The sequence below is a fragment of the Marmota monax genome, unplaced genomic scaffold (assembly GCF_021218885.2).
Source record: "Marmota monax isolate L192 unplaced genomic scaffold, Marmota_monax_Labrador192_F-V1.1 WCK01_AAM20220418_F8-fsc00068, whole genome shotgun sequence".
Lineage (NCBI taxonomy): Eukaryota > Metazoa > Chordata > Mammalia > Rodentia > Sciuridae > Marmota > Marmota monax.
The window spans coordinates 1,347,719-1,374,111 of NW_026692352.1; the positions used below are offsets into that span (position 1 = coordinate 1,347,719).

Here is a 26,393-nt window from a genome sequence, read left to right on the forward strand (position 1 = left end):
TCACTTTCAGGTTTTTTTACCCAAGAAAAAGATGAAGGTATGTTAACACAATATTCTTTTAAAAGATACACTAAAATGAAAAGTTCCAAGAGAAAATGTCTTCCTTAGGACATGAAGGGGTAATATATAGGATATAACAGAACTTTCTGTATATTACTGTGACCTTTTAAGACAGTTTCCTGAATTCTCCCTGGGAACAAATGAAGCAATGGTCACTGGGGGATGTTTTGATTTTGTGCAACATGTGGCAGTATCTCTGTGTTTGAGGGGTATAAGGATGAGAAAGCAAATAAAACACGATGGGAAAAAATAAAAAAAGAATGGAATGATCAAGATTAATGGGGCTCTAACTGGATCTATTTTGCTATGGGTCCCCAGTTCTTCAACAATCACATTTGAGATTTTAGGCATGTTCCACATAGAATCAATTAAGCAATATGCCAACCAGAACTGGTTTGTTAAATACCAGCCCCCCAACACACTTACCTCTGCCTCCAGGATACTCCCCAGAGTAGTACAGGCAGGGAAGACCTAACTATAGAGAAGAACCTCTAACACTTTTCCAGGGTAGAGTTCTAGATAGTCCAAAAAGGGTCCTTCTTTTAAGTTTTGGGAAATTACATGCTGCAAATTTATCAGTATTGGCAATGTTTATTTGGAGCAAATTCAGCTCCGGGAGCTTCATGGTTGAATGGAGGAAGGATCCCACCAATTGCCCTGATTCCTTCTATCTTGGCAGCTTGGCCAAAGCGTTCAGTTGTTGGTGGGATCAATTCCAAAGTTCCATCTGGCATCATAGTGACAGGTTCTGGAAGAGCTGGAGAACCTGCTGGCACAGGAGCAGGGGACATGGTGCCTCTATAATTTATGCCCGTTTCACCTCCCATAGCCATCTGGCACATCCTTAACTCTTGCTTTTTCACATCAGGGAAGGTCACCTTGAATCCTTCCTGGTGTCACCACATCATCTATTCTTGTTGCCACTGCGTTTCTTCCTCAGGGCTGTGCTCCTCCTCCTGCCCGGAGATCCAGTTGCTTTCTTTTTTTGCACTTCTTGGTTTTACAGCTCTTCCATTCTTCAAAATTCTTCTTGGTGCCTCATCAAATCCTGCCTCATTAGCATGACCTGGTGCTCATGACAAGCAGGCTCCATCTCCATTTCCGGCTTCTCATAAGCCTCCTTGAGGTACCCCTGGTCCTGCGGCTATTTCTCCATCTCAAAGAGTGCCTTCCAATGCATAGCATACTCATGCTTAAAGGAACCAGGCTATGCAAATCTGGGTGGTTGCTCTCGCTCCTTGTGAAATTGCTGTTGTTTTTTTTTTTTTTTTTATAACAGGCTTCTCTGGAAGCCCTTCTTCATCATCTAACTGGACCATTAGCTCCACAGTCACAGGCTGAAGAAATGTGGTTATCAGGAAAGACCCTTCACTGCATCTTCCAGAGCTTTCCGAGCAGCTGGCTTTCCTGAGAACTCACAATGCCTTTTTCTGAGGGTCTTCCTTGGTCATCCACAATGACTCCAGACATCTCCAGCTGGCTAAACAACAGAAAAGCTTCTTCTAGCAGTTGGTTAAACATGTACTGAGAAAGATTTTGAACTGTGAGGATGCACTATGGTGGGCAAAACACACACACAACTGCTTCCCACAGAGTGGCATACTGCCCAGCTCCACTTTGGCAATTTCTGCAAGGGTTCATGTTTCCAAGGGGATAAAGCCAAATATTTATCCTTATGAATGAAAACTTTGTCTGCCTTCTCATATTTCTCAAATAGTTTCATCATTTACTCCTCTTCCTCATTTACTCCTCACTGATGTCACGAGGGAGATTACCCACAAAGAGACAACTAAGTTAGGTGAAGACCTTCTCTTCTGGTTTCCTAAAATTCTTCAATTCAATAGTCAAGACTACATTTTGGCTGCTGGCATGATGCCCATTTGCAGGTATTGGTGGTGGCTATGGCTGCTGCTGTTGCTGCTGGTGGTGATGCTGATGATGTTTCTTTACATTATGGTTCAGTTTCTCCAAATTAAAGGTTGTATCACTCTGCATTTTTGCACTCCTATACACACAATCCTCTCCTTAGAGTAAAGGCGATCAAGGTGCTTTCTCTTATTCTTATCTTATTTAAAGAGTCAAAATGCTTTACTAGTAGTGCCTTATACCCATTAAGTATATGTAAAGTTTATGCACATATTTTTGTTCCATAGTTTTAAAAGTGTGTTCAAGTTGTATATTTTTATTTACTCAGATGGGTACACAGTTTGTAGTCTCATTTTAAAATGCTACTTATCTTGATACAATATTAATGTTAACATACACTATTAGTATAATGTGCGTCGAAATAATTTTCCACAGACCACGTCTACCAATTCATGGACATATCATATTGTATGTTTTTTCCTATTTACAGATGTATTAAATGTTTTTTTTTATGAAAATACAGCTAAAATCATGGGGATTCCTCAAACAAAGAGGAATGGAACCATCATATGACCCACCTCTCCCACTCCTTTGTACATATCCCAAAGATCCATAATGAGCCTACTGCGAGGATGCAAGCACATCAATGTTTACAGCAGTACAATTTACAATAGCAAAGCTATGAAACCAGCCCAGGTGCCCATAAGCAGATGAACAGATAAAGAAAATGTGGCACATATATGCACAATGGAGTTTCACTTAGCCATAAAGAAGTATGAAATTATGGCATTTGCTGGTAAATGGATGGAACTAGAGAACATCATACTGAGTGAAGTAAGCCAGACCCAGACAGTAAAGGGTTAAATGTTTTATCTTATATGCAGAAGATAAAACAGAATAAGGGGGGAAAAAGGAAGAGAGAGGAGGGAAATAGAGAGAGAGAGAGAGAGAGAGAGAGAGAGAGAGAGAGAGAGAGAAAGTAAGCAGGCATGAGAGTGGGGAGATCCCATGAAAACAGAAGAGAGACTACTGGAGTAGAAAAAGGGTATTGGGAGGGAGGCAGGAGGGATGGGAAAAGGGAATGAATCTGATCAAAGTTTTCTTAGTACATATATGAACATACCACCTTGAATCTCACCTTTATTTATATCCACAAGGCATTAATTAAGAAAAAAACTATAAGTGAATGGCAGAAAAATCAATAAAGAGAAGAGAACAGGGGTAGGGAGGAGGGAAAGGAAAGGGGAAGTACTGAGGATTGAATTGGAGAAAATTACATCCCATGCTTGTATCATTATCTCAAAATGAACCTTAATATTATGTATATCTATAGTGAAATAATAAAAAAACGAAGAAGAGAAAATGCAGCCAAAGAAAATCTGAGCCCAAGTGTCTTTTGTTTCTGTGCTTTTTTGTTTTTGTTTTAGTTGATATTGTCATCTTATTGATGTTATTCACTAGCTATGGAAATTAGTTTTATGTTTTTATTTCTTTTCTTTTCCACTGTTCTTATTCACTTTCAGATTCTGTCACCGCAAGCCAACCCATATAGGAAAGATGTTATCCTGAAATGAACTGGAAACAATGAAAAACCAGTCTGTGCCTTTGTACTTTATACAAAATCTACCTTTGTTAGCTTAGCGTAATAGTGTTCACAGGTGGAAAAAGGAGCTTAAGACCCATCTGTGCAGCCACCTGGCCATATGTAGCTTCTATATTTTCACCTACTCTATATACTTTATTCTATGCCATATCGTTGCCTCAGTTTCCTACTGCTGTAAAACACGTTAATAAGTAGTACTTCTTATTGCAGATGTAAGAACTTAATGATTAGCTATATATTCTATAAATGTGAATATTATTATGCTATTTACTTTTGTCAACTTCATGTGTTTTACATGTAGAAATGATTTTATTTATCATATAGTTGACATGCCTACATTAAATGCTTATTTTTTGAGAATTTTTTCTCACTAGTGTAAGTGAAAAAAAAAATGTAAATCGGCATATAGGATACAATCTTCCCCCAGATATCCTAATTTTTACAATTTTGAGAATAGAGAATAAGGTCCACATTTCCCCCTACTTAAGCCTCTTAATATCTGAAATACAAATATCAAAATGTATTTCTGAAATTTCAAATTGCCCTCTTCGGATGCTTAGTTTTGATGACATAAATAAAAGAGTTCATAATAAGTAGTATAACAACATATAATTTGGCAGGAAAAATGTGGATATAAGAGGAACATTTCAGGCCATGAAGGAGAAAAATGCTAATATAGAGAAAGCCAGTATGATGCAGACCTGGGAGCCACAGGTGCTCAGTGCCTCTGGAAGGTAGGCAGGAGAGAATATGAGGATCTGGACATAGGAGAACATAATGGCTTTCTGTTAAAACAGATTAGAAATGGCACATATGCCAAGTTGATGTTAACTTTGATGCTTTCACAGCACAGGTGGGCAATGTCTATGTGCTTATGGTATGTGTGAGCAATGATTTGATGTCCACAGAAGTGAAGTTTTCAAATGAGCAGAATAAAGGGGACTTCAATGGATAAGGGCCTCAGGAGAATAACAAGTGATAGAGCTGACACCACCCTGTTTGTCAGCACCAATGTGTAGCGAAGAGTTTTACAGATGGCCTAATAGTGGTCATAAGTCATGGCAACAAGCACAGCTGACTTCCTGCCACTGCACAGGTGGTGGAAAAGCATAAGGATGACAGAGCCCTCAAATGTGCTTTCTCTCAGATTGAACCAGAAGATGCCAAGACCCTTGAGAATGGTGGATGTGAACAAGCCCAGATCAATTGATAACAAAATATCCAGAAAGCAGAATATGGGATGGTGGAGAATGTGTTCAGTTCGAATCATAAAAATAATTATAATATTTCCCAGAAGAAGAGTCAAAAACAAAATGGAAAACCAATCCACATATGCTAATCTTCGAGTCCTTCAATTCCCAGGGGATAAAAGTAGAAATGAAATTATGTGCCCTTAGGAGTGACCATGATTCTGTGGCCTTGTATAGCTGCACATGTCACAGACCAGATGTCTCATTCACAAACAGGCTCCAGCTCTTATCCAATATTATTGATTTACTGTAGAATTATAGAAGAACATACTTAATCTTTTCTAATAACCAAGCCCATCATGATGCAATTGCATATCTCCTAGGAAAACCTAAGTATTTGCTGCTTTGTTTAATTTTAATAAAGTTAATCAGATCTATTACATTTATTTTCATTTAAATGTAAAACATAGTTAAATAAATTTTTATCAAGGACCAAAAGAAAATCAGATAAAGACTAGGTATTTGGCATACATACATGTATCATGCCTTGCTGATTCTCTTAAGGAAGTTCTATATAGCTTAGAAATTTTAGTAGAATAGATCCTGTGACACAGGCATCTGCTTCCTTTGGCGTCTTTTCCTTCTTGGTGTCTCTATTTCTTCCTTTGTCATCTTTTTAATTCCAACCACTCCTCCCATCTTCATTTTTTCTTCTTGTATACTTTTTTCTTAAACACACACATACATATGAATCCTTAATCATGTGCATATGCATAAATACCATTCCACATCTGCTGATTTCCTGTGTGTGTATTGCATGTTGGAAGTAAGTATTTACATGACAGAAATATATTTCATTTTGTAAATTTTTTCAACATTATGCATGTGTGTGTGCACGTGTGTGTATCACATATATGTGTTTATGTGTTATATATGAATTTGTCACATGACAATATGGCCAATCTCAAGATACTAGCAGTTGAACAAACAGATTTAGATTTCCTAAATTTTTGATATTTTATGATATGCTTTAGTAAATAATTTTATTTGCTAAGCTAATAAAAAGATCCCCACATTCTTTTGTCCAGTGTGAATACTGACAACAGATATATATTTTTTTAACAGATAGGACTTTTCTTGCATCAAATAACACTACATGGAAATGTTGATTTATTGAGGAATAAAAAAATTGAAGTGGAATTAAATAATAAATCTAATTAGTCTCTATAGTCCATGTCTCTCCACTTTCTTTGAAGTTAGTAAATAACTATTTTTTTTAACAATGTTTGGTAAGTCCCCATATAATACACAATACAGTGCTAGGTACTATAGTATGTACAGTGATATATATATATAATGATTTCAAGACTTTGTTCCCCGGTATATGGGGCATATCACCATAACATTATAAGATGTTCTAAATAAAAATAATGTATGTTATAAGCATATAAAAGGTAAAAGAGGAAGGAGAAAGGTGAATGCTAAATGGAGGTGAACAAGTAAGAGTGTACATTTGTTCATATATTTGTTGATTAATTTTATATCCTCCTCTGAGAAGTGTCTGTGTTCAGTTCCTTAGCCCATTTATTGATTGGGTTATTTGGTTTTTGGTGTTAAGATTTTTGAGTTCTTTATATATTCTAGAGAGTGGTGCTCTATCTGAAGTGTGGGGTAAGATTTTATTCCCAAAATGCAGGCTCTCTATTGACCTCACTGATTGTTTCTTATGCTGAGAAGAAGCTTTTTAGTTTGAATCCATCCCATTTATTGATTCTTGATTTTAATTCGTGTGCTATAGGTGTCTTCTTAAGGAACTTGGGGCCTAATCCAACATGACAAAGATTGGGGCCTACTTTTTCTTCTACGAGACACAGTGTCTCTGGTTTAACTCCTAGGTCTTTGATCGACTTTGAGTTGAGTTTAGTGCATGGTGATAGATAGGCGTTTAATTTCATTTTGTTGCATATGGATTTCCAATTTTCCCAGCACCATTTGTTGAAGAGGCTATCTTTTCTCCAATGTATTTTTTTGGCACCTTTGTCTAATATAAAATAACTGTAATTATGTGGGTTACTCTGTGCCCTCTATTCTGTACCATTAGTCTATAAGTCTATTTTGGTGCCAATACCATGCTGTTTTTGTTACTACTGCTCTGTAGTATAGTTTAAGGTCTGGTATAGTGATGCCATCTGCTTCATTCTTCTTAATAAGGATTGCTTTAGCTATTCTGAGTCTCTTATTTTTCCAGATGAATTTCATGACTGCTTTTTCTATTTCTATGAGAAATGTCATTTGATTGGAATTGCATTAAATCTGCTTTTGGTCGTATGGTCATTTTGACAATATTAATTCTGCCTATCCAAGAACAAGGCAAATCTTTCCATCTTTTAAGTTCTTTAATTTCTATAACATTCTGTAGTTTTTGTTGCAGAGATCTTTCACTTCTTTTGTTAAGTTGATTCCCAAGTACTTTATTTTTTGATGCTATTGTAAATAGATTAGTTTTCCTCGTTTCTCTTTCTGAGGATTTGTCACTGATATACAGAAATGCCTTTGCTTTATGGGTATTGATTTTGTATCCTGCTACTTTGCTAAATTCATTTACTAGTTCCAGAAGTTTTCTGGTGGAATTTTTTGGGTCTTCTACATGTAGAATCATATTGTCAGCAAATAGTGCCAATTTGAGTTCTTCTTTTCCTATATATATCCCTTTAATTTCTTTCATCTGTCTAATTGCTCTGGCCAGTGTTTCAAGCACTATGTTAAATAAAAGTGGTGAAAAAGGGCATCCCTGTCTTGTTCCAGTTTTTAGAAGGAATGTCTTCAGTTTTTCTCCATTTAGTATGATGTTGGCCTGAGGCTTAGCATAGCCTTTATGATGTTGAGATATCTTCCTGTTATCCCTAGTTTTTCTAGTATTTTGAACATGAAGAGCTGTTCAAAATCTCTAGCAATTAGAGAAATGCAAATCAAAACTAAAGTAAGATTTCATCTCACTCTAGTCAGAATGGCAGCTATTAAGAATACAAACAACAATAAGTGTTGGTGAGGATGTTGGGGGAAAGACACACTCATACATTGCTGGTGAGACTGCAAACTGGTGCAGCCAATATGGAAAGCAATATGGAGATCCCTTGGAAAACTGGGAATAGAACCACCATTTGACCCAGCTACCACCCCTTGGTCTATACTCAAAAGACTTAAAAACAGCATACTACTGGGACACAGCCACATCAATGTTTATAGCAGCACAATTCATGATAGCTAAACTATGGAACCATCCTAGATGCCCTTCAGTAGATGAATGGATAAAGAAAATGTGGTATATATACACAATGGTATATTATTCAGCATTAAAAGAGAATAAAATCATGGCATTTGCAGATAAGTGATGGAGAATATAATGTTAAGTGCAATTAGCCAATCCCAAAAAAACAAATGCCGAATGATTTCTCTGATTCAAGGATGCTGATCCATAATATGCTGGGTGGGAGGAGGTTGGAGGATTAAGTGAACTCTAGATGGAGCAAAGGGGGAAAGGAGAGGGAAGGTAAAGGTGGGAGCATAGGGGTAGGAAAGACAGTGGAATGAGATGGTCATCATTACCCTAAGTACGTGTATGAAGACACACATACACACACAAAAAAAAAAAAAAGAAAGAAAGAAAGAAAGAGCATACAGTTAACCTGTGTAGAAAGAAAAATTAATTTCTTTAAGCAGAGAATATGAATTATATTCTAGAAAAATAATAAAAAATATTATATGTATTACATTTTTATTTGGCTTATTTCAGTGTATTTACTCTGTGCTTTTATATCAAAATGAATTCATGTATAAGTACAAAGAGACAATACATTTAAAAAACTATTATGCTGTTACCAAAAAAAAAGTTTCATTACAATCTGGCAGATGCAATGTGACCTCTTGTGTCATTCTGATTATTTTCTTATTTACAAAAGCCATTCATTCTTTGACTTGATGTTCACTTCATCCCTTCTATTTCTAACTTCTGATTCATTCAGGGATAGTTTTGTTCTGTATTGCTGTTGTTTTCAAGGTTTCTCATAAAATAAATCAAGTGTAAAAATCTGAAGGGCACAATTTAATGTTGTCTGGTGATTTTTTGCTCTATAACATTTCTGTTAGATAAATGCATTTTGTGCATATCGTTGGTTCATTTGTGCTTGCTCTTTTTGTTATTATTTTATTATGTTTTGTCTTATAGCTTCATATATGGTATTTATGAATTCATTACTTTAATGGGTAAATAAATATACTTACATGTTTTATTGAAGTAGGATATTTAAGTTAGTATTTTCTTTTTACAAATAAAAGCACTATGGATATTTTTGTAAGTGTATTTTGTTGAACACAATCACTCATTTATTTTGGATATTTTCCTCAGTAATTACTAGTCTATAAGGGACATTTACTTTTAATAGCCTCTTCCTGTTTCTGAACCCAGCAGTTGTTGCTTCATGTCTTTATGAGCAGTTGGGATGAGTGCTCTACATTGCAGTCATGCTGGGTGGGCTAGAGAGTGTCACCCTGTGGTGTGAATTAGCATTTTCCTGATGAGGAATGGTGATAAAAGTGTTTTATTGTACTCATTGGATATACTTCAAAGTCCTTTAAAGTACTAGAGCTTTTTTTTTTTTTTGGTTCTTATTCTTATATTAAATTGCCTGTGATTTATTTAGAGATTTGTACTATTAGTACTTAATGTATTATTTTTATGTGTGATTCATTCAAGAAATTTAATATGTCAATATATTTTTCATGATAATTATAAGTCAAGAAAGAAATTATATGATAATGGGCTATGAACATAAGGTATATTTAAAATATAATTAAAACTGGTGTATTTAATGCATATATCACCCCAGTCAGAACCTCTTTGTGCTCTTAATAGGAACTTTGGTGAGTAGTGTCCTTGTATTTAATTACAAATGATTTATCAATATTTTAATTTGACATTATTTGTTTTATAACAACTTAAGATGTTTGTCCAAAGGTTGGAGATATTTTACATTGGAGTTCTTTTTTTTTTTTTTTGCTATTTTAAATTAATCACATATTTTTAAAGAATAAATAGCAATGTCATTTTCACTGTCATTTGAGCTGTTTTGTATTGTATAACTCAGGGGAGGGAAAAAAATAGAAACCATGGAGTACAAAATAGAAACTTGGGTTTTGAAATCTTAGCATGGGAACATGTTAAACTATTTTTGTAATATTAGATAAAAGTTCATTATAAGTTTGATGCCATCCAATGGTAACTTGGGCTAGGCTGGTCACTTGGAGAAGGATATTTGGAAAGATCATGAAGAAAATTTAGATTGCAATGTAATCTACATTATTAAAAAGTTCTATGTCTTGTCTTTCAGACTATGCCCTTAGGTGGGGGTATATTTTATTTTATTTTATTTTAAGAACTTAGGAAGAAAGGAGATCCAATTTCTATTTCCATAACATTTGGAAAAAGAGTAAAACTCCTCTGTAGGTATGACTGCTTTGTGTGAACACAAGGTGTGAAATAGCTTTACAGAGTTCTTTCTTGTACCTGCATGATAGGACACTAAAGACAACAAAGATTCTGGGACAATTTGGTGTGACAAAAGGAGTGGAATTTGTGAACTTTTGAAGCATTGTAATTACATTCTATGTATTAGATCTCAAATTACTATGAAAAATACATAATATCTAAATGAGTTTAGGATGGGAATAGGAAAGAAATAGATTGAAGTGATCATTTCTATGGGTTCCATAGGTTGGGGAGAGTAGTGGGAAGGAAAGATGGGGAAAGTTTAATTAATGAGAAGTACATTACAGTTAGGAGAAAGAGCTTCTGATATTCTATTGCATAGACTATAGATTATGTAATATACTATTTGCTTTTTTTTCAAGTTTCAAGAAAAGATTTTGAAAGTTTTCACTGTAAATAAATGATAAATGTTTGAGGGTATAGGTTTACTCTGAATTGAATATTAAACACCATTTACAAGTATCAATATATCACATGCTATCGCATTAATATGTATCATTTTTATGGTCTAGTAAAAATAAAAAATAGAATAAAATTTTTTTTCTTATGAAAATCATCAACAATGAAAAACTACTTTTGCTTAATACTTTAATTTGTTTTAGTAATGCATATTGCTTAAATATATAAGAAAGATTTACACATTTTAAATTTCATAATAGTAACATCACACAAATATTAATAGAAAATATCACATTGAAGGGTACAGTGGTAGGAACCTTCCCTGATCCCAATCAGTCTAACCTCCAATTCTAGCCCTTGGAAAATATCTACCCTGAAAATGTCTATATGCATATTCTGACATTTAATTCCACAATACTTGATGATGGTTTCATTTAAATATTTAGTGATTCTTTCTTTTCAGACTGGATTCATTGATTACTTGCTATATAGATAAGGATTTTTATTAATATATTAACTCAGACAACCCTACTCTTCTTCTTCCTCTCTTTAAGTAAATATATATGTGTGTGTGTGTGTGTATACATGTATATGGTATTGATTAATTTTTGCTTTATTTCTACAAGTAATAGCATTTTATGTCAGTTTTAATCAGGACATAGAAATATTTATTTCTTGTCTTATAAGTTTTGATAATAATACACCTTTCCTTTAATTATAAATTTATTTCACATTAATTTAATTTTAAAAATTTGCATATGGGAAGTTCTGTGGATCAAACCCTAGGCCTCACACATGCTAAGTAAGTTCTCTCTTACTGAGAAACACTGCTAGCCTTAAATTTGTTTTCATTAACTTACATTTGAAGCCAATAGATTGCACACTGCATGGAAAAGATATGAATGACTTTATCTTATTTGACCCCAAGAATATAGCTTGATAATTAAAAATTATCAATATATGTTTATATATTGATATATATGGATATATGTTTTCTTTTTTAGGGATGGGTACTAGGCTTTGAATTTAGGAGTACTTTGCTACTGAACTGCACTCCTAGCCTTGTAAATCAACTATGCTGGACTTGCGATCCTCTTGCTTAAGCATCCCAAGTTTCTGGGATTACAGGAATGGCATGCAACCATACTTGGGTTAACTTTTTTTAATGTTCTAAGTTGGCATTATTATAGTGTCTTAGAAAATCAAGATGCAAAATTTACCCAAGAAGAGATTCTGTTCACCTCATATAAACCTGTTTTAGTAGTATTTTAGTATCTTACTTTGTATTGACAATGTGCGTATCCAGAGTAAGTGGGTGGTAGGTGTGTCTGTGCATCTCTCCCTGATGCAGAAAATAGCATCTTCCCCAGGAGACTCTGATGTATAGTCTTGGTTCATAAACAGATTGGAGTTAGCTTTAATTTCAGATAGGCTGCAAGGGTTATAAGTATGTATATTATAAAACTCTCCTCTTTAGTAGATATAAGAGGTCTCTATCCCTGTTTCTGGTCAAGGTGAGCTTCCCATTAAATGTGTGGTAAAGATGAATAGTGATCAGAGACTCGTGTTTAACCCTTATAGGTCAGACTACAGGTGAATTTATTAAGTTGACATTGTCTAGCTCACATTTATGTAAATATTTTCTGACTAAAAGAAGTCTTCTTTGAAAAACCTGGAACACTTAATTTTTTTTCTTTTTTTTTAAATTTGTTCTTTTTAGTTATATATGACTGTAGACTATATTTTGACATTGACAAAAACATGGATTCCTTCTTATTCTAATTAGGATGGATCTCAGTCTTGTGGTTGCACATTATGTGGAGATTCACTCTGGTGTTTTCATATATGCATATAGGAAAGATTTGTCAGAATTCATTCACTGTCTTTCCTATTCCTGCAGAGGAAAATTAAAGTTGTGGCATAATTAATAGTCTCTACTCCCAAGAACAAGTGTGTATTAGGATATTCATTTCCATAATGAAGTTAATAAGTAAGACTATCAGAGGATGAAAGTTAAGTGTGGATTCTTGATTCCAGAGAGGGAGACAGAGAAAAAAAGAAGACTGGATACGGACTTCACACACAGTCTCACAGGATTTACTGCCCCGGGGAAATATCTACATTTAAAATATCATTAATAAAACACTTCTTGAAATTTAGACTTTTCTCTATGACTTTTCTCTGGACTCATTTATACCTGAGACTTCTTCTCTTTCCTTTCTTTCTTCTCTTCACTGGTTTTCTTTCCTACTTTCCTTTCTTCATATGCTCCTCTGTCTATTCCTTCTCTTTTATATAGTCCTATCTATCACTTCTTTCTGAAAGAACAAAAGAGAGGAACAGAAACAGGTGAAGGAAGGAAGGAAAGAAAGAAGGGGAGAGAGGAAGTAAAGATAACAACAGAAGTGAGGTAAGTCAGTAGCACATATTTCTTGCCCTGATGTTGACCACCACTACTGTCTTTATTTCTTTCAAGTGTCCTTTCAACAAAACTTACTTCCTCCATGTAGGGAAGTGTATTGGCTGTCCCAGGATATTTTGGGGAATTTGGCAACAAGTAGAAATTCTTGGCATCTTTATTAATTTCTACCAGGATATGACTAAAAGGAGATGCATTCTCTGCTGGAGATGAGTTCCAGCAACAACAATATTCCACATATCTGGGCAATAATTTGCATATATGAGACAAAATGTAGTGTGTCTGTGTGGTTACATGAGTAATCATGGGCAAGATGAGATATTGAGGCATTATTCTAAATATAGACCATTTAAAATACTGACACTAAATAAATTAATTTAAGCTACTCTGCTGCATTTTCTGTTAACCCCTGTGTACAGGAACACCCATATTGTTGGATATACTGTCATCTTCTGCATGCAGGTATTAGTTTGCCTTTCTGTGATTTTATATGTTGATACAATTAAATAAGGTGTGCTTTGTCTCTGAAGAAGACTGTCATCACCACATAAACATCAATCTCAGGTCTTTGAATATTTTTCCAGGTTTTGCATGAGATTTAAGTGAATGAGTATAAAATATTATTGGACAAAGCCTCAGAGGGAGACCCACTATACAGTCCATGTCCCTTCTGCCTGAAGTATACTTAGTCTGTCCCTATATCTGACTTTGGACTCAACTATTAGCGTCTGATTTTCTGAAAAAGAAGAATCCACATACAAATTAAGCTTATTGGAGAAGTTTTGAGCTAAGCATTTCTAAATCTTAATTTTCTTTCTAGGAGTGATCAACTGCTTCTCTTCTCATTGATGGCAAGATGCTCCATACCAACATTACTACTTTCCACCCGGACACCTTTTTTCTTGTAGGCATTCCAGGACTTGAGGCTTTCCACGCATGGATTTCCCTACCTTTTTGCTCTGTTTATTTAATGGCTCTGCTGGGCAATGCTACAATTCTGCTGATCATCAGGTCTGACCATACTCTGCGGGATCCCATGTTCTACTTTCTAGCCATCTTATCAGCCATAGATCTGGCTCTCTCCACATCCTCAGTGCCTCGGATGTTAGGTATCTTCTGGTTTGATGCACATGAAATTGGTTTTGGAGCGTGTGTGGCCCAGATGTTTCTGATACACACCTTCACAGGAATGGAGTCAGCAGTACTTCTGGCCATGGCCTTTGACCGCTATGTAGCCATCTGTGTTCCACTTCACTATACAACCATTCTGACACCTCGGGTGCTGGCAGGCATTACTGTGGGAATCATAATGCGTCCTGTTCTGCTCATGCTGCCCATTCTGTACCTAACCTATCGTCTGCCCTTCTGTGAAGCTCGAATTATTGCCCACTCTTACTGTGAGCATATGGGCATTGCCAAGTTGGCCTGTGCGAGCATTCGCATCAATGCCATCTATGGCCTGTTTGTGGCTTCTTTCCTCATCTTGGATTTGGCACTGGTTGGGATCTCCTATGCCCACATTCTCCGTGCTGTTTTCCGCCTCCCATCACGAGATGCCCGCCACAAAGCACTGAGCACTTGTGGCTCACATGTTGGGGTCATGTGTGTTTTCTACACCCCATCCCTCTTCTCCTTTCTCACCCACCGATTTGGCAAAAAAATTCCACGTTATGTCCACATCCTTGTTGCCAACCTGTATGTGGTTATCCCACCTGCCCTCAACCCCATTATCTATGGTGTGCGGACCAAGCAGATTCGTGAGCATGTAGTCCATGTTTTCACTTCAAAGTAGAGGCTCTCATTTTTGTAGGTCTTGAGAGTGTGACTATAACCCAAGATGCATATTTTGGCTCTTTTCTAATGATCCTTAAAGCATACAAGCAAAAAATCCACCTGATACTAAAGTAGCAAACTTTGGAGTATGCTTTTATGTGTTGAATCTCTATATTGGCTTTAAGTGTTTATTCTTTTGAATGTAGGCTTCCATTACAGTGTGGTAATGGAATAGGGATTTCCACTGAAGCACTTTCTATTTTTAATCATTGAGATCAAATGAATTCATATGTCTTTCCATTTGAAAATAAGATGATATCTCAGCTTGGCACAATCAGTTGATTGCAATTTTCTTGAAGTTCTGTGAAGAGAGAAATATGTTCAAATGAAAAATAAGATCTTAATTGTAATCTCAATTACAATCTAAATGCATTTGATTTTTCTGAGAATATAATGGCAATATTGAGTCACAGTTTTTAGAATGTATAATCCTTCTTTTCCATTTTAATGCTTTATTCTTTCCTTTTCATAAAAATCTGTAGGCACCATGTGCCCTTACTGTAAAAGTACTGGAAGACAGTAGTTTTTTTTTAAGGAAAGATAATATTGTTTATAAGAGAAACTTGGATGTACAGAATTCTAACAAGCCAGTTTTCAAGTTATGCTTAATAATTTTTGTATGTATGTGTGTGTTCAGTATATTTAACCAACCATCTCTCTATATGGGCAATTATTCTGCTTTGAAGTCCTCTTATTTGTAGAATGCAACATATATCCACCCTGTATGGCTTGATATTTTTCTAAAGTAGGTCAGTCCCAGACATGTTCAGGTATAAGATAAAATTTTGAAGTCAGAAATTTCCTGATGTTCTTCCAAATATTTTTTGAAGTCTTATCAAGAAACTCTTAGGTTAAAGGCAAATTTTTATTGCTTTGTCTGAATTTGGTACTGGAAAAAAGAGATATGCATAGAGCAATGAGGAAATATTAGACAAAGATGACTTCTCAGGATATTAGAAACTAATTTTTGAGTGGCACATTCATCATCTGTGGCACAAAAATGACTGAGTTTTGTGACATTACTAAATAGACGAATAAAAAGAACAAATTAAATGATTAGTAAAAAAAAAAACTTCAGGGATCAGAAGTTTGGAAAATAGATTAATTTGCTTTACAATAAAGATCATGAACTAGAGATTTCAGTAAAATATTTCTGGAAGGAATTAATGGCAGGAAATATAAGAAATATCTATATATTTGTTATCTGAAAGATACATTTCTTATGTTTTTAGGATGTACTCTTTTCTATCAGAGATAAAAACATTCACAAATTTCTCATGAGTCTTTTTGTTCTGGAATAACAACAACAACAACAACAACAAAAATGTAGAAAAAGAATAAAATTAGAGAATTCTCATTTCTCGGTCTCAGAATTTATTACATTAAGAAGATAGTAAAGTGATGAATAAAGATGAATATATACATTCATGGAAGATAATAGAGTGTCTAAGGTTCCCAGCATGCTTAAGGTGCCAAGAAGCCAGACAGAAAAATTTAATCAACAAATAGTAGTAAGCCAATTGAATGTTCACACTCAAAGATTTGTAACCCCAAGTATCATATAATCATAAAAACAAACAATAAAGAAACAGATTCAAAGTTGGAGAAAAATCATAGAATTATGTATAAAAGATAAAAGCTTAAAACTCTCAATAGGAATTATAGGTGTAAATCTTTATGTCTTTGTACTGTGATGATTTTTAAAATATGAAATAAAAAGCAAAATCAATGAAAAAAACAAATACATAAAGTACATACATTTAAATTTACATACATTAATTTTGCTGTATCATCAAGAGATAATACAATTTACTGAATGGGAGAACATATTTGCCAATCATAAATCTGAAAGTACAATTATATATTTAGAATTAATAAAGAATTCTTGTGACAATATAATGAAAGTTAATTAATCCAATGAAAGATGGGCAAAGGAAGATAAGTACATGAAAATTTCCTCAACATCATTAGTCATCATGGTAATGCAAATCAAAACTACAGTGACACCATTTTACATCCATAAGAATGACCATAATAACAATTCTTTAAAAAGAAAGAAAATCATAAGCAGTGATGTGAGGATGTGAAAAAATCGAATCCCTCAGACCTCCCTTGTGTGAGTGTAAAATGAAACAGCAATTTAGGAAAACAGATTGCATTGTGAATGAGGAGCCAAAAGATAAGTTGGTGAATAAAGCTCATGTTTTAAACAAATACGAAGGGGAGAAAAAAAGATGAGTTGAAAGAGAATATTAAAATGTTGTCCATACAGCTGGGTGTAAAGTGATTCAGACCTGTAATCTCAGTGACTGAGGAGCCTGAGGCAGGCAGATCACAAGTCCAAAGCCAGCCTCAGCAATATAGTTAGACCCTGTCTCTAAATAAAATAAAAAGTTCTAGTGTGGCTCAATAGTAAAGGATCATTTAGTTCAACCACCTAGTACCACATACACACACAAAAAATGTTTTTGATAGAAACAGGAAAAAATATGTCATTACAAACATTATCTTGATAATGCTTGTATAATGTGTGTCCTGGGACTGTAGTGTGAGCATATATTTACAAATATGTTTCTGACCAAAAAGTGTCAATTGTGTTTATCAGTCAATAAAGGCAAATGTGGGTAGTGTTGAAAACTTAAGAAAAAAAATCTTCAAATCAAGTTATTGTAATGTACAGAGAGTGCACAAGTGTTGTAGGCTTTGAGAGTGTTGATAAATACATAAGTTGGTACATAGTAATTAAATTTGCTACCAATTTCATAATCACAGTGAAGCATAGAGTACAACCTTGTCTCACATGGAAAAATTTAGTAGGTAGTGTACCAAGGAAGATTTATGGCCCTTGTCATTTTTTAAAAAGTGTTTTTTTTAGTTGTACATGGACCAATACCTTTATTTTATTTTATGTTGTGCTGAGGATCAAACCCAGTGCCTCACATATACAAGGCAAGTGCTCTATCACAGAGTCACAACCCCAACCCCAGCCCTTGTCTTTTGATTACCACACAAAACACAATTCTGCCACTCTAGAGATAACATTGAGGGAAATAAGCGGAAAGCTATTTGTAAAATTTAACGAGCTCTCAGTTTGCAAAATTGCACTTCAAAAAATAGTATTTAATGACTTCATTTTTATTCAGTTCTACTAGTAAATGGTATAAAGTCCTCAGGCACTCCAGACCCTACTCCCTGCAAAAAAAAAAAAAAAATATATATATATATATATATATATATACATATATATATATATTCAATCTACCATGTTACATGAAAACATGTAATATTTAATAAAGCTTTACTGTATTTAGAGTTTACTAAACATTAAAATATGAACGTTTTATCATGACTCATAGTTTAGAAACTAGTGTTAGAAAGTATGAGAATAACTTGTACCAATATCATTGGATAAAATGCATAAAACATAGGGTAATGTTTTCCAAAACTGATCCTATTTCAAGGTTAGAGAATGTTCAAAAGTTAAACAAAGTTATAGAAAGCATTATTAGTTTTGATTACATAACTGAAATTTTATCGAAAATGTGTATATGGATTATCTGTAATTTTATTTGTGAAATCTGTTCCAGCCCATGAAAGTTAAAATAATATAAGGATTATCATAGTATTACCCCACAGGACAAGATCACTATGCAGATTATCATAAACAAAATGAGGAATTGGAGAGCTTATGAATTCAACCCTTGCGAGTGAACATTTTGATCACTCCCTCCCGGATTTGTTTGGTCTTCACTCCATAGACAATAGGGTTAAGCAGTGGCGGAACAAGCAGGTAAAGGTTGGACAGCAGAATATGCACATAGGGAGCAACATTGAAGCCAAATCTGTGTATGAAGGATGTAAAAAATGTGAGAATATAGAACTGAAGAAAGACAAAGATGTGGGCTGTGCAGGTGTTGAATGCCTTGAATCGTGCCTCCTTCTGTGGCAACTTAAACACAGCCTGGAAGATGAAGGCGTAGGATAAGAAAATGAAGATCACATCAAATCCAAGGACTGAGAAAGCCACAAACAGTCCATATGCTTTGTTGACTCTGACATTTTCTGCAGCCAGCTTTACCACAGCCATATGCTCACAGTAGGAGTGAGAGATGACTGTGGTCCGGAAATGCTTGAGGCGCAACTTAATTAGAAGTGGACACATGATGATGATGATGGAGGCTCGAATGGTCACTGCCATTATAATGGTGATTAGTACCTTCTTAGTGAGAATGGCAGAATGCCTTAAGGGCTCACAGATAGCCACATATCTGTCAAAGGCCATGGCCAGGAGAATGCCAGACTCCATGCACTGGAAAGTATGTGTAAAATACATCTGAATCAGACAGGAGTCAAAGTGAATCTCTCTTGACTGAAGCCAAAAGATGGCCAGCATTTTAGGGGTAATGCAGAAGGTCAGGCCTAGGTCAGTAGCGGCTAATACAGCTAAAAATATATACATGGGCTCATGGAGACTGTGCTCAATGCGAATGATGGTGACAAGCAGAGCATTTCCAAAGGTGGCCAGAATAAAAGAAATGAAGAATGGAATCCCAACCCAGTGTTGCACTGATTCAAGGCCTGGAATTCCAATGAGAGTGAAGACCCATGGCTTGAAGCAGGTGCCATTGGCAAATGGCATGATGGGACAATGATGAAAGAGCCCTCCAATCTTCAGGTCTAATCAGAAATTATGAAATTTATTAACAGCTTTAATTGTGCAGCGTCATCCTGGAAAAGTAATTGGAGAAATCATATAATTTAATGCATTCTTCTATGGCTAACTAGACTTTAACCTGATTTTATTAAAAGAAAATTGGTGGGTTAATTTTTTGCTTTTTAAAAGGGTTTATATGAATTATTATCTTAAATAAAACTTTTTTACTCCTCAAATAAAGCAAAATAGAAGCTTGATGAAAATGAAACAAAACTCACTAATGATACCTCCAAATAATATGTATTCTAAACTTAAGTATCTACTCATCTTCTTTACCTTTAACACTATTATAAATAAATTATAGATTAAGGTGAAGTACAGCTGTTTTACTTAGCAAAATATTATAAAAGTTTTTTAAATATATGAAATTGAGTGTAACTTTCTACTATAATATAAAATAAAATCTCCTAGTAGTATTTTTTTTCCTTATATATGATCCTCCCTCCTCCATGTACTTATCTTTTCAAACATAAACTATCTTTTATCCTGACTTATTTTAAATTTACTTTTCCAGTTATTTGTGGCACCCTTGTGATTCTACCACATTCTCTGATCAAAGGCTGATGTTAATAGTACAAGTTATTCTAAAGAATATAGAATTCTATGGATATTACATTAAAATTTAGCCTATACTTAAGATATTGTGTGTGTGTGTATATGGCTTGCATAGTTTGAAGTTTAACAGAAATAAACAAAATAAATAATAATCTCTTACTTTTTTTTACTTGCTAATAGGAAAAGAAGTTCCTGAAAAAATTTAATCAAAAGTAAAAAAAAACAATTGAAAAGATGAATGAAAATTCTCTTTAAGTTACTTTCCATTTAAAATCACTGATTACTGAGACCCTTCATGCCTAGTTCAAGGAGGGTAAAACAGAAAATATAAATATTGTTAAAGGGTCTGTTTTACTTCTTTAGCATCATTATGATCATAATTCTTTAACAGCTACTTTTGGATTTAATTAACTCATAGTATAAACACTAGTGGGTCTTTCTGAGATTATTTTATATTGAAACTCTTCTCTAAGGAAAATATAAGGTAGCAAAGGCCATGAGATCATGTTAAATCCCCGTCCCCACTGCTTGCACAAACATACTTTTAAAGTAATGGCCAAGTGAGTTGGACCTATGATTTTAGAGATAATGGGTAAATCACATAATGACCCTTATCTTTGATATGTCACCTGTCATGTAAAAATAATCAAAAACCAGGCCCTCTTAGTATCAGCTTTCACTTCACTGCCATTCTAGGCTTTTCCATACATCCTGGTCTTTGATCATGTTATTTTGCCACTAGGGGTTAGTGTTCCCACAGCATTGGATTTATTTCCCCTTCAGTCACTGCTGCCAGCACAACCCAAGTTGGTACAGTCCACAGAGAGAACCCCCAATTTATGCATTTTTTCCTTTTTTTAAGTATTTCAGCCATTTATAAAAAGGTATTTTGAGACATAGTCTTCCTAAGTTGTCCAGGTTGATATCCAACTTGAAATCCTCCTGCCTCAGCCTCCTGGATAGTTGGAACTATCCACCATGTGCAGACCTCCCATTTTTAAGGGTCACTGAGTAAGGATACAAATAAGGAAAGTAACTACCTGTCTCTTTCTTCACTTGAGATACCTACAACTCTAGAAAGACTAGAGGTGGCCTGTATTTGTGTGCTGGGAAAAAAACAAACAAAAACACATGTATATGTTTGAGTTGAACTGTCTCTGATCTAAGTGCAAGGTGAAAACACCTGAAGATTTATCTCTACTTTTTATATAAATGAATAGATAGAAGATTTGTAGTGAAAAATAAAAAACATTTATAGATATTTTTAATTTGCCTGTAGTCTTCCCTACTTTGTATACCTCAGAAAGAATTAAAAGATGCAATTTGGTATGGTTCAGACATGTGGGAACTGTATAAATAAATTATGCTACATTTATTTGATGAGGACTACTCTGATTATAAAAATATTTTAGTATTCTGAGTAATTTAAACAAATTTTATAATACCTTACATGTATAATAAGAATATATATTGTTTAAAAACACCTAAAATGTTTTGGTTATTTACAATGTACCCAATAATGTTCCATATTGCTCCTGACGTTTGTGAACAAAGAGAGGTCAAGTAACTGACACATTGTCTCAGAGCTAGTAAGCAGTGGAGACAGGATAAATGCAAAATTATCTTTAATCAGTGTACCAAATTAAATTATTTCTGATATATACTTTAATTCCATTGATGGAAAAATGTTTTTGCACAAGATAACTGATCAGAATTTCATTGACTTTTTATTATATAAATTTTAATATTAATGAAAGCAATCTTTGGATTGTAGAATTTGGGAAATTTCTTCATTTTGACATGTTACAATTTATTGTAAACACAGCAACCAGGGACAGGGCACATGCCTGTAATCCCAGGAATTTGGTTGGGGTGGGGGCTGAGGAAGGAGTATCTGAAGTCTAACCTGGCACCTTAGTGAGTCCCTGTCTCAAAAAAATAAGTGGGTCAAGGCCGAGGACATAGCTCAAGGATACAGCACCTGGGGTCAATCCCCATTTTGCAAAAAAAAAAATTTAAAAATCAGAAAGAAAGAAAGAGAAAGAGGAAGGAAGGAAGGGAGGGTGGGGAAGGGAAGGGAAGGGGAGGGGACGGGACGGGGGAGGGAAAGAAAACATTAAAATGAAGAATACGAACCCAACAAATGTTTTTCTACACTTCAGTGAAACTGGAAATGTCAGTATTTTCAATAAAACTAATATCACTGAAATGTCTATGAAGTTATTTTCCTCAACATGAGATTGTATGTTAAAAGTAAATAAACAATAAAAATACAGCCTCTGACTTCTAAGAACTCAGGTTTAAAATCAAATAATAAAGATGATGGTTGCAATATAAAAACAAACACAATGGTGTGAGCTAAAGGTAAACAGGACTGTACTTGCTCATAGAGCAGTAAACTTCATCTCTAGTCCTATGACTAGCTCCTTAATCTAACTTAGCTCAATGAATTGTACATTTACTCAACCAAAACCCCAAAAAGTGTTATGCACTTTCTCTGTTGGAGACACTGCTCAAGTGACTAGTACCACACCATGAGCGAATCACAGCAGCCTACAAAGCTCTGCACCCCAGAACCTCCATTATATAATGGGTGCCACTAGATGAGGAAATCAGGTTTCCTTTTTCTGGATCCCAGCACTTGCCTAATGGTTTCAAGCGACATTGAAGCTATCATTCTATAGGGTTATATGGGAAATATCAGCAATAACAACATATAAGCACTGTTAGCAATCTATGGAGTTAAGGACTTTTCAAGAATCCACATACATTATCTCATGTAATTGTAAGAAACAGTCCATGAACTTTCTTCTCTTTGAAATTAAAAACTTAGTCATGAATCTAGAAATTGAAAACAAGATGTACCTCACACATATGTTTTTTAGGTTAGGAAATGTTACTCAGTTTCTGCTTGTTACCATCTCTCTTGAATTCAAGAAGCTTTGTTCTTCAAAGCCCTTCTTAGCAATGTCAGGTGAGGAGAAACAAAAACCAGGACAAATATTCCTAATTGCCTCAGCACAATGATTTGTGTTTTGTCCCCTCATTCTCTTCCTTGTATATAGACATACTGCTGTCTATACTTTTGTTCTCTTGTAATAATCATCTCTTTCTTTTTCATTATCTTCTCTAGCAGAGTAAGGAACAGACTCCCATCTGTTTATAGCTTGTGAATTCTTAAATATCCCTTCTAGTTAGTGCTAAAATACTCACATAAATCTGGACTTCAGAAAACAAATGTGTAAGAGCCTGTGTTGGGTCACCTGAGCATGGTGCCTCAGGTCTGTGAGGACAGTGGCTGCCATGGGGTTGATAATACTAAGACACTTCCCTTAGGAGTCTGCTGGTACTCTAGAGACAAAGATAATTCTGGCTTTACAAAACCAGACATCCTATCTCAGACTGATTTTCTCTTTGCATTCTGAACTTCCTCTAACACCAAAAAAAAACAAAACAAAACAAAACAAAAAAAAAACAACCAAATAAACCAACAACAACAACAACAACAACAACAAAAAAAAAAACACCAAGGGCAATAAAAACATGTGAAAATAGACAAAGAAGCAAGAACAAAACAAAATAAACAATGACAACAAAAAATGTGTCTCCTCAACCATCAATAGTAAAGAAAAAATTTATATCTGTTGATACCCAGTATTTTTCCATAAATTATGGCTCTCTCCCACATCCCTAATTATATTTTCAGGAATCTTAAGAAATTTCTTTATTTTGACACATTACAATTTATTGTAAACACAGCAACCAGGGATAGTTATGCACATGCCTGTAATCCCAGGAATTTGGTGTAGAATAAATATTTAATAAACATTTGAATATAATATTATCTCACTAAAATATTTTGATTACCACAGATACTTTCCAGTGCAGTAAAATTCATAAGTATGTATTAAAAGAATTCTATTACTCATTCATTCATTCATTTAATGAATAATTATTGGCAATAGATGAGTTCTGAGCATGGTTTAGATGTCAGTAAAGTCAAATGTGAGATCTCTGCTTACATACCACTAACATTTTCCAATGTCACCCTAGCCTGCATCCCTTAATGACCAAGGAGAAGTTAAGTCTTATTTTTATCCACTATATTATAAATGTAAAGACTCTCATTTTGTTAATTTTAATGCATCCTTCAAATGAAAATTCTCACATCTTTCAAGCTCATCCCAAGCCTTCTTCATAAAGCCATCTCTCTGTTATAGTCATCCAATTTTGGTTCAATGTTTCTAAAGTAATTTGTATCCATTATTTTCTGCATAAAACATGATTTGCTAAGAGGTATTCTCTATCAAGACCATTCCTTGGAAGAGGAGACACAGGTGATTTTAATCCATAGATGTATTTCCCTGCTTATGAAGGCCTTCCTGATTGTCTTCCTATCAGTGAAACAATTTTACATATATTTTCTATTTTTGCCCTTAAGAATTTTATTATTTAATTATTATTTCATCCTGATTTTTAAAATTTAATTTTTAATTAAAATTGATTTTTAATTACAAAATATGTAAAATATTTTATTTGTCTTTTTATGGCAGGGTAATGCATGTTTGTGATTAGTTTAAAAATTGTGAGTTAAAACTGTTGCCACATTCCTGATTCTTGGAGAAAGTGCTTTCTATGTTCCAGGGTCTTTAACTTCCCTAAGGGTAACTTTGTGTTTAAGTATAGGGTGTTTTATTGGAGAAGGTTTTCTCTTAGAACTTCCATTTTTCCTGAGACACACAGGTTCTACAATATATATATATATATATATATATATATATATATATATATATATATATATACATACATATACATATATATATATATATATATACACATACACATACATATATATATGTATGTATATGCAGACATATATATGTATATGTGTGTGTGTGTGTGTGTAGATTCACATACATACATATGTACATTCATCACTATGTTACACTGTTGGAAGCAAAAACAAAATAATGAATAAAATAAATTGATAGATCACTCAAAATTGATATCCTATATGCCATTCTCTTGTTCCATCTTGTGCTTTGCCTGTTAGTATTCAATTCCTTGTTTTTCAAATCCTCTTAGGTTTATAATGGATATCGTCATGGGACTACAGTCTTTGTTGTGATCAAGGTTCATTCTAAGGCTTTGCCATGGCGATGAGCTTCAGGTGTGTGGCCTTTTAGTTCTCAAGTCCCTCCTCCGGATGCAGTTGTGGGCTGAGCCCTGAACTCTATCTCTCACACGAGAGTAAGAATAGAAGAAAATATCATTAACTTCATCAAATATATGCATCATAAAATTAAATATACAAAAGTCATAATCTTGAATGTTTAGAATTATTTCATGTGTGCATACATATATATACATATATGTAGATACATGCATGCATATATACATGCATATTATGTATGCATATATGCACATAAATACATATATATATATACATACGTATACCTTTATATAATATATTATGTATCTTGGCTCATTCCTGATTTTGAAGAAAATAATTCTAGGCTTTTAAGATTATAATTTTTGTGTATTGAATACATATATATGTACATATACAGTCAATTATTTATAGATATACATATTTGTATGTATAGATACATAAGTGTATATAGATTCACATACATACATAAATGTACATTCATCATTATGTTACACTGTTGGAAGCAAAAACAAAGTAATAAATAAAATAGATTAATAGATCAGTCAAATTTGATATCACATGAACCCCTGGGGAAAAACTTTATTCACTAGGTTAAGTGCATATGTGAGGTGTTTGTGTGGACCTATTTTTATTACTTTGGTTAGCTTACTTTTCCTCATTTGCTTTAGTGAAGTCTTCTAATCTCTCTCTCTCTCTCTCTCTCTCACACACACACACACACACACACACACACACACTTGTAATATGCTGTAATTTCTCACGTTTTTGATTTTGTCCTGTTGTCCCCTGTACTTCTTATTATTTTTTTAATTTGCGTTGAGAGCCACGGCCCGGGTAAATATGGTGCCTGGCATTTTGCCAGAAGGTGGGGTTCCTGCTGCCTTGGGTGCCCGCTGTTTTTGAGTTCTTGCGGAGTTCCTAGAGAGTTTGTGTGGGTTGGTTGAGTTCCAATTGAGCTCTCTCGGAGTTCCTGAAGGGTCTCGTGGATGGCGTTTGCGTGAGTTCGGAAATAAAGTTCGTTCCTGCTTGAATCTAC

General features: G+C 34.4%; 2 protein-coding genes and 1 pseudogene across 2 annotated transcripts; 1 reads left to right on the forward strand and 2 right to left on the reverse strand.

Moving 5' to 3' along the window:
- Positions 1-635: 635 nt before the first annotated feature.
- Positions 636-1,786, reverse strand: LOC124091255 (non-POU domain-containing octamer-binding protein-like; annotated as a pseudogene).
- Positions 1,787-13,938: 12,152 nt separating this feature from the next.
- Positions 13,939-14,874, forward strand: LOC124091220 (olfactory receptor 52J3-like). The gene has a single exon (XM_046442188.1). It carries the CDS (start codon positions 13,939-13,941, stop codon positions 14,872-14,874), a length of 936 nt encoding a protein of 311 aa, XP_046298144.1.
- A 3,735-nt stretch (positions 14,875-18,609) lies between these two features.
- Positions 18,610-19,554, reverse strand: LOC124091146 (olfactory receptor 52A5-like). Its single transcript, XM_046442117.1, has one exon. The coding sequence runs from the start codon at positions 19,552-19,554 to the stop codon at positions 18,610-18,612; it is 945 nt and encodes a 314-aa protein (XP_046298073.1).
- Positions 19,555-26,393: the final 6,839 nt, after the last annotated feature.

Bases quoted from the DNA above. Each gene is read 5' to 3' on its own strand.
- LOC124091146 (XM_046442117.1), bottom strand. From the start codon at position 19,554: ATGCCATTTGCCAATGGCACCTGCTTCAAGCCATGGGTCTTCACTCTC.
- LOC124091220 (XM_046442188.1), top strand. From the start codon at position 13,939: ATGCTCCATACCAACATTACTACTTTCCACCCGGACACCTTTTTTCTT.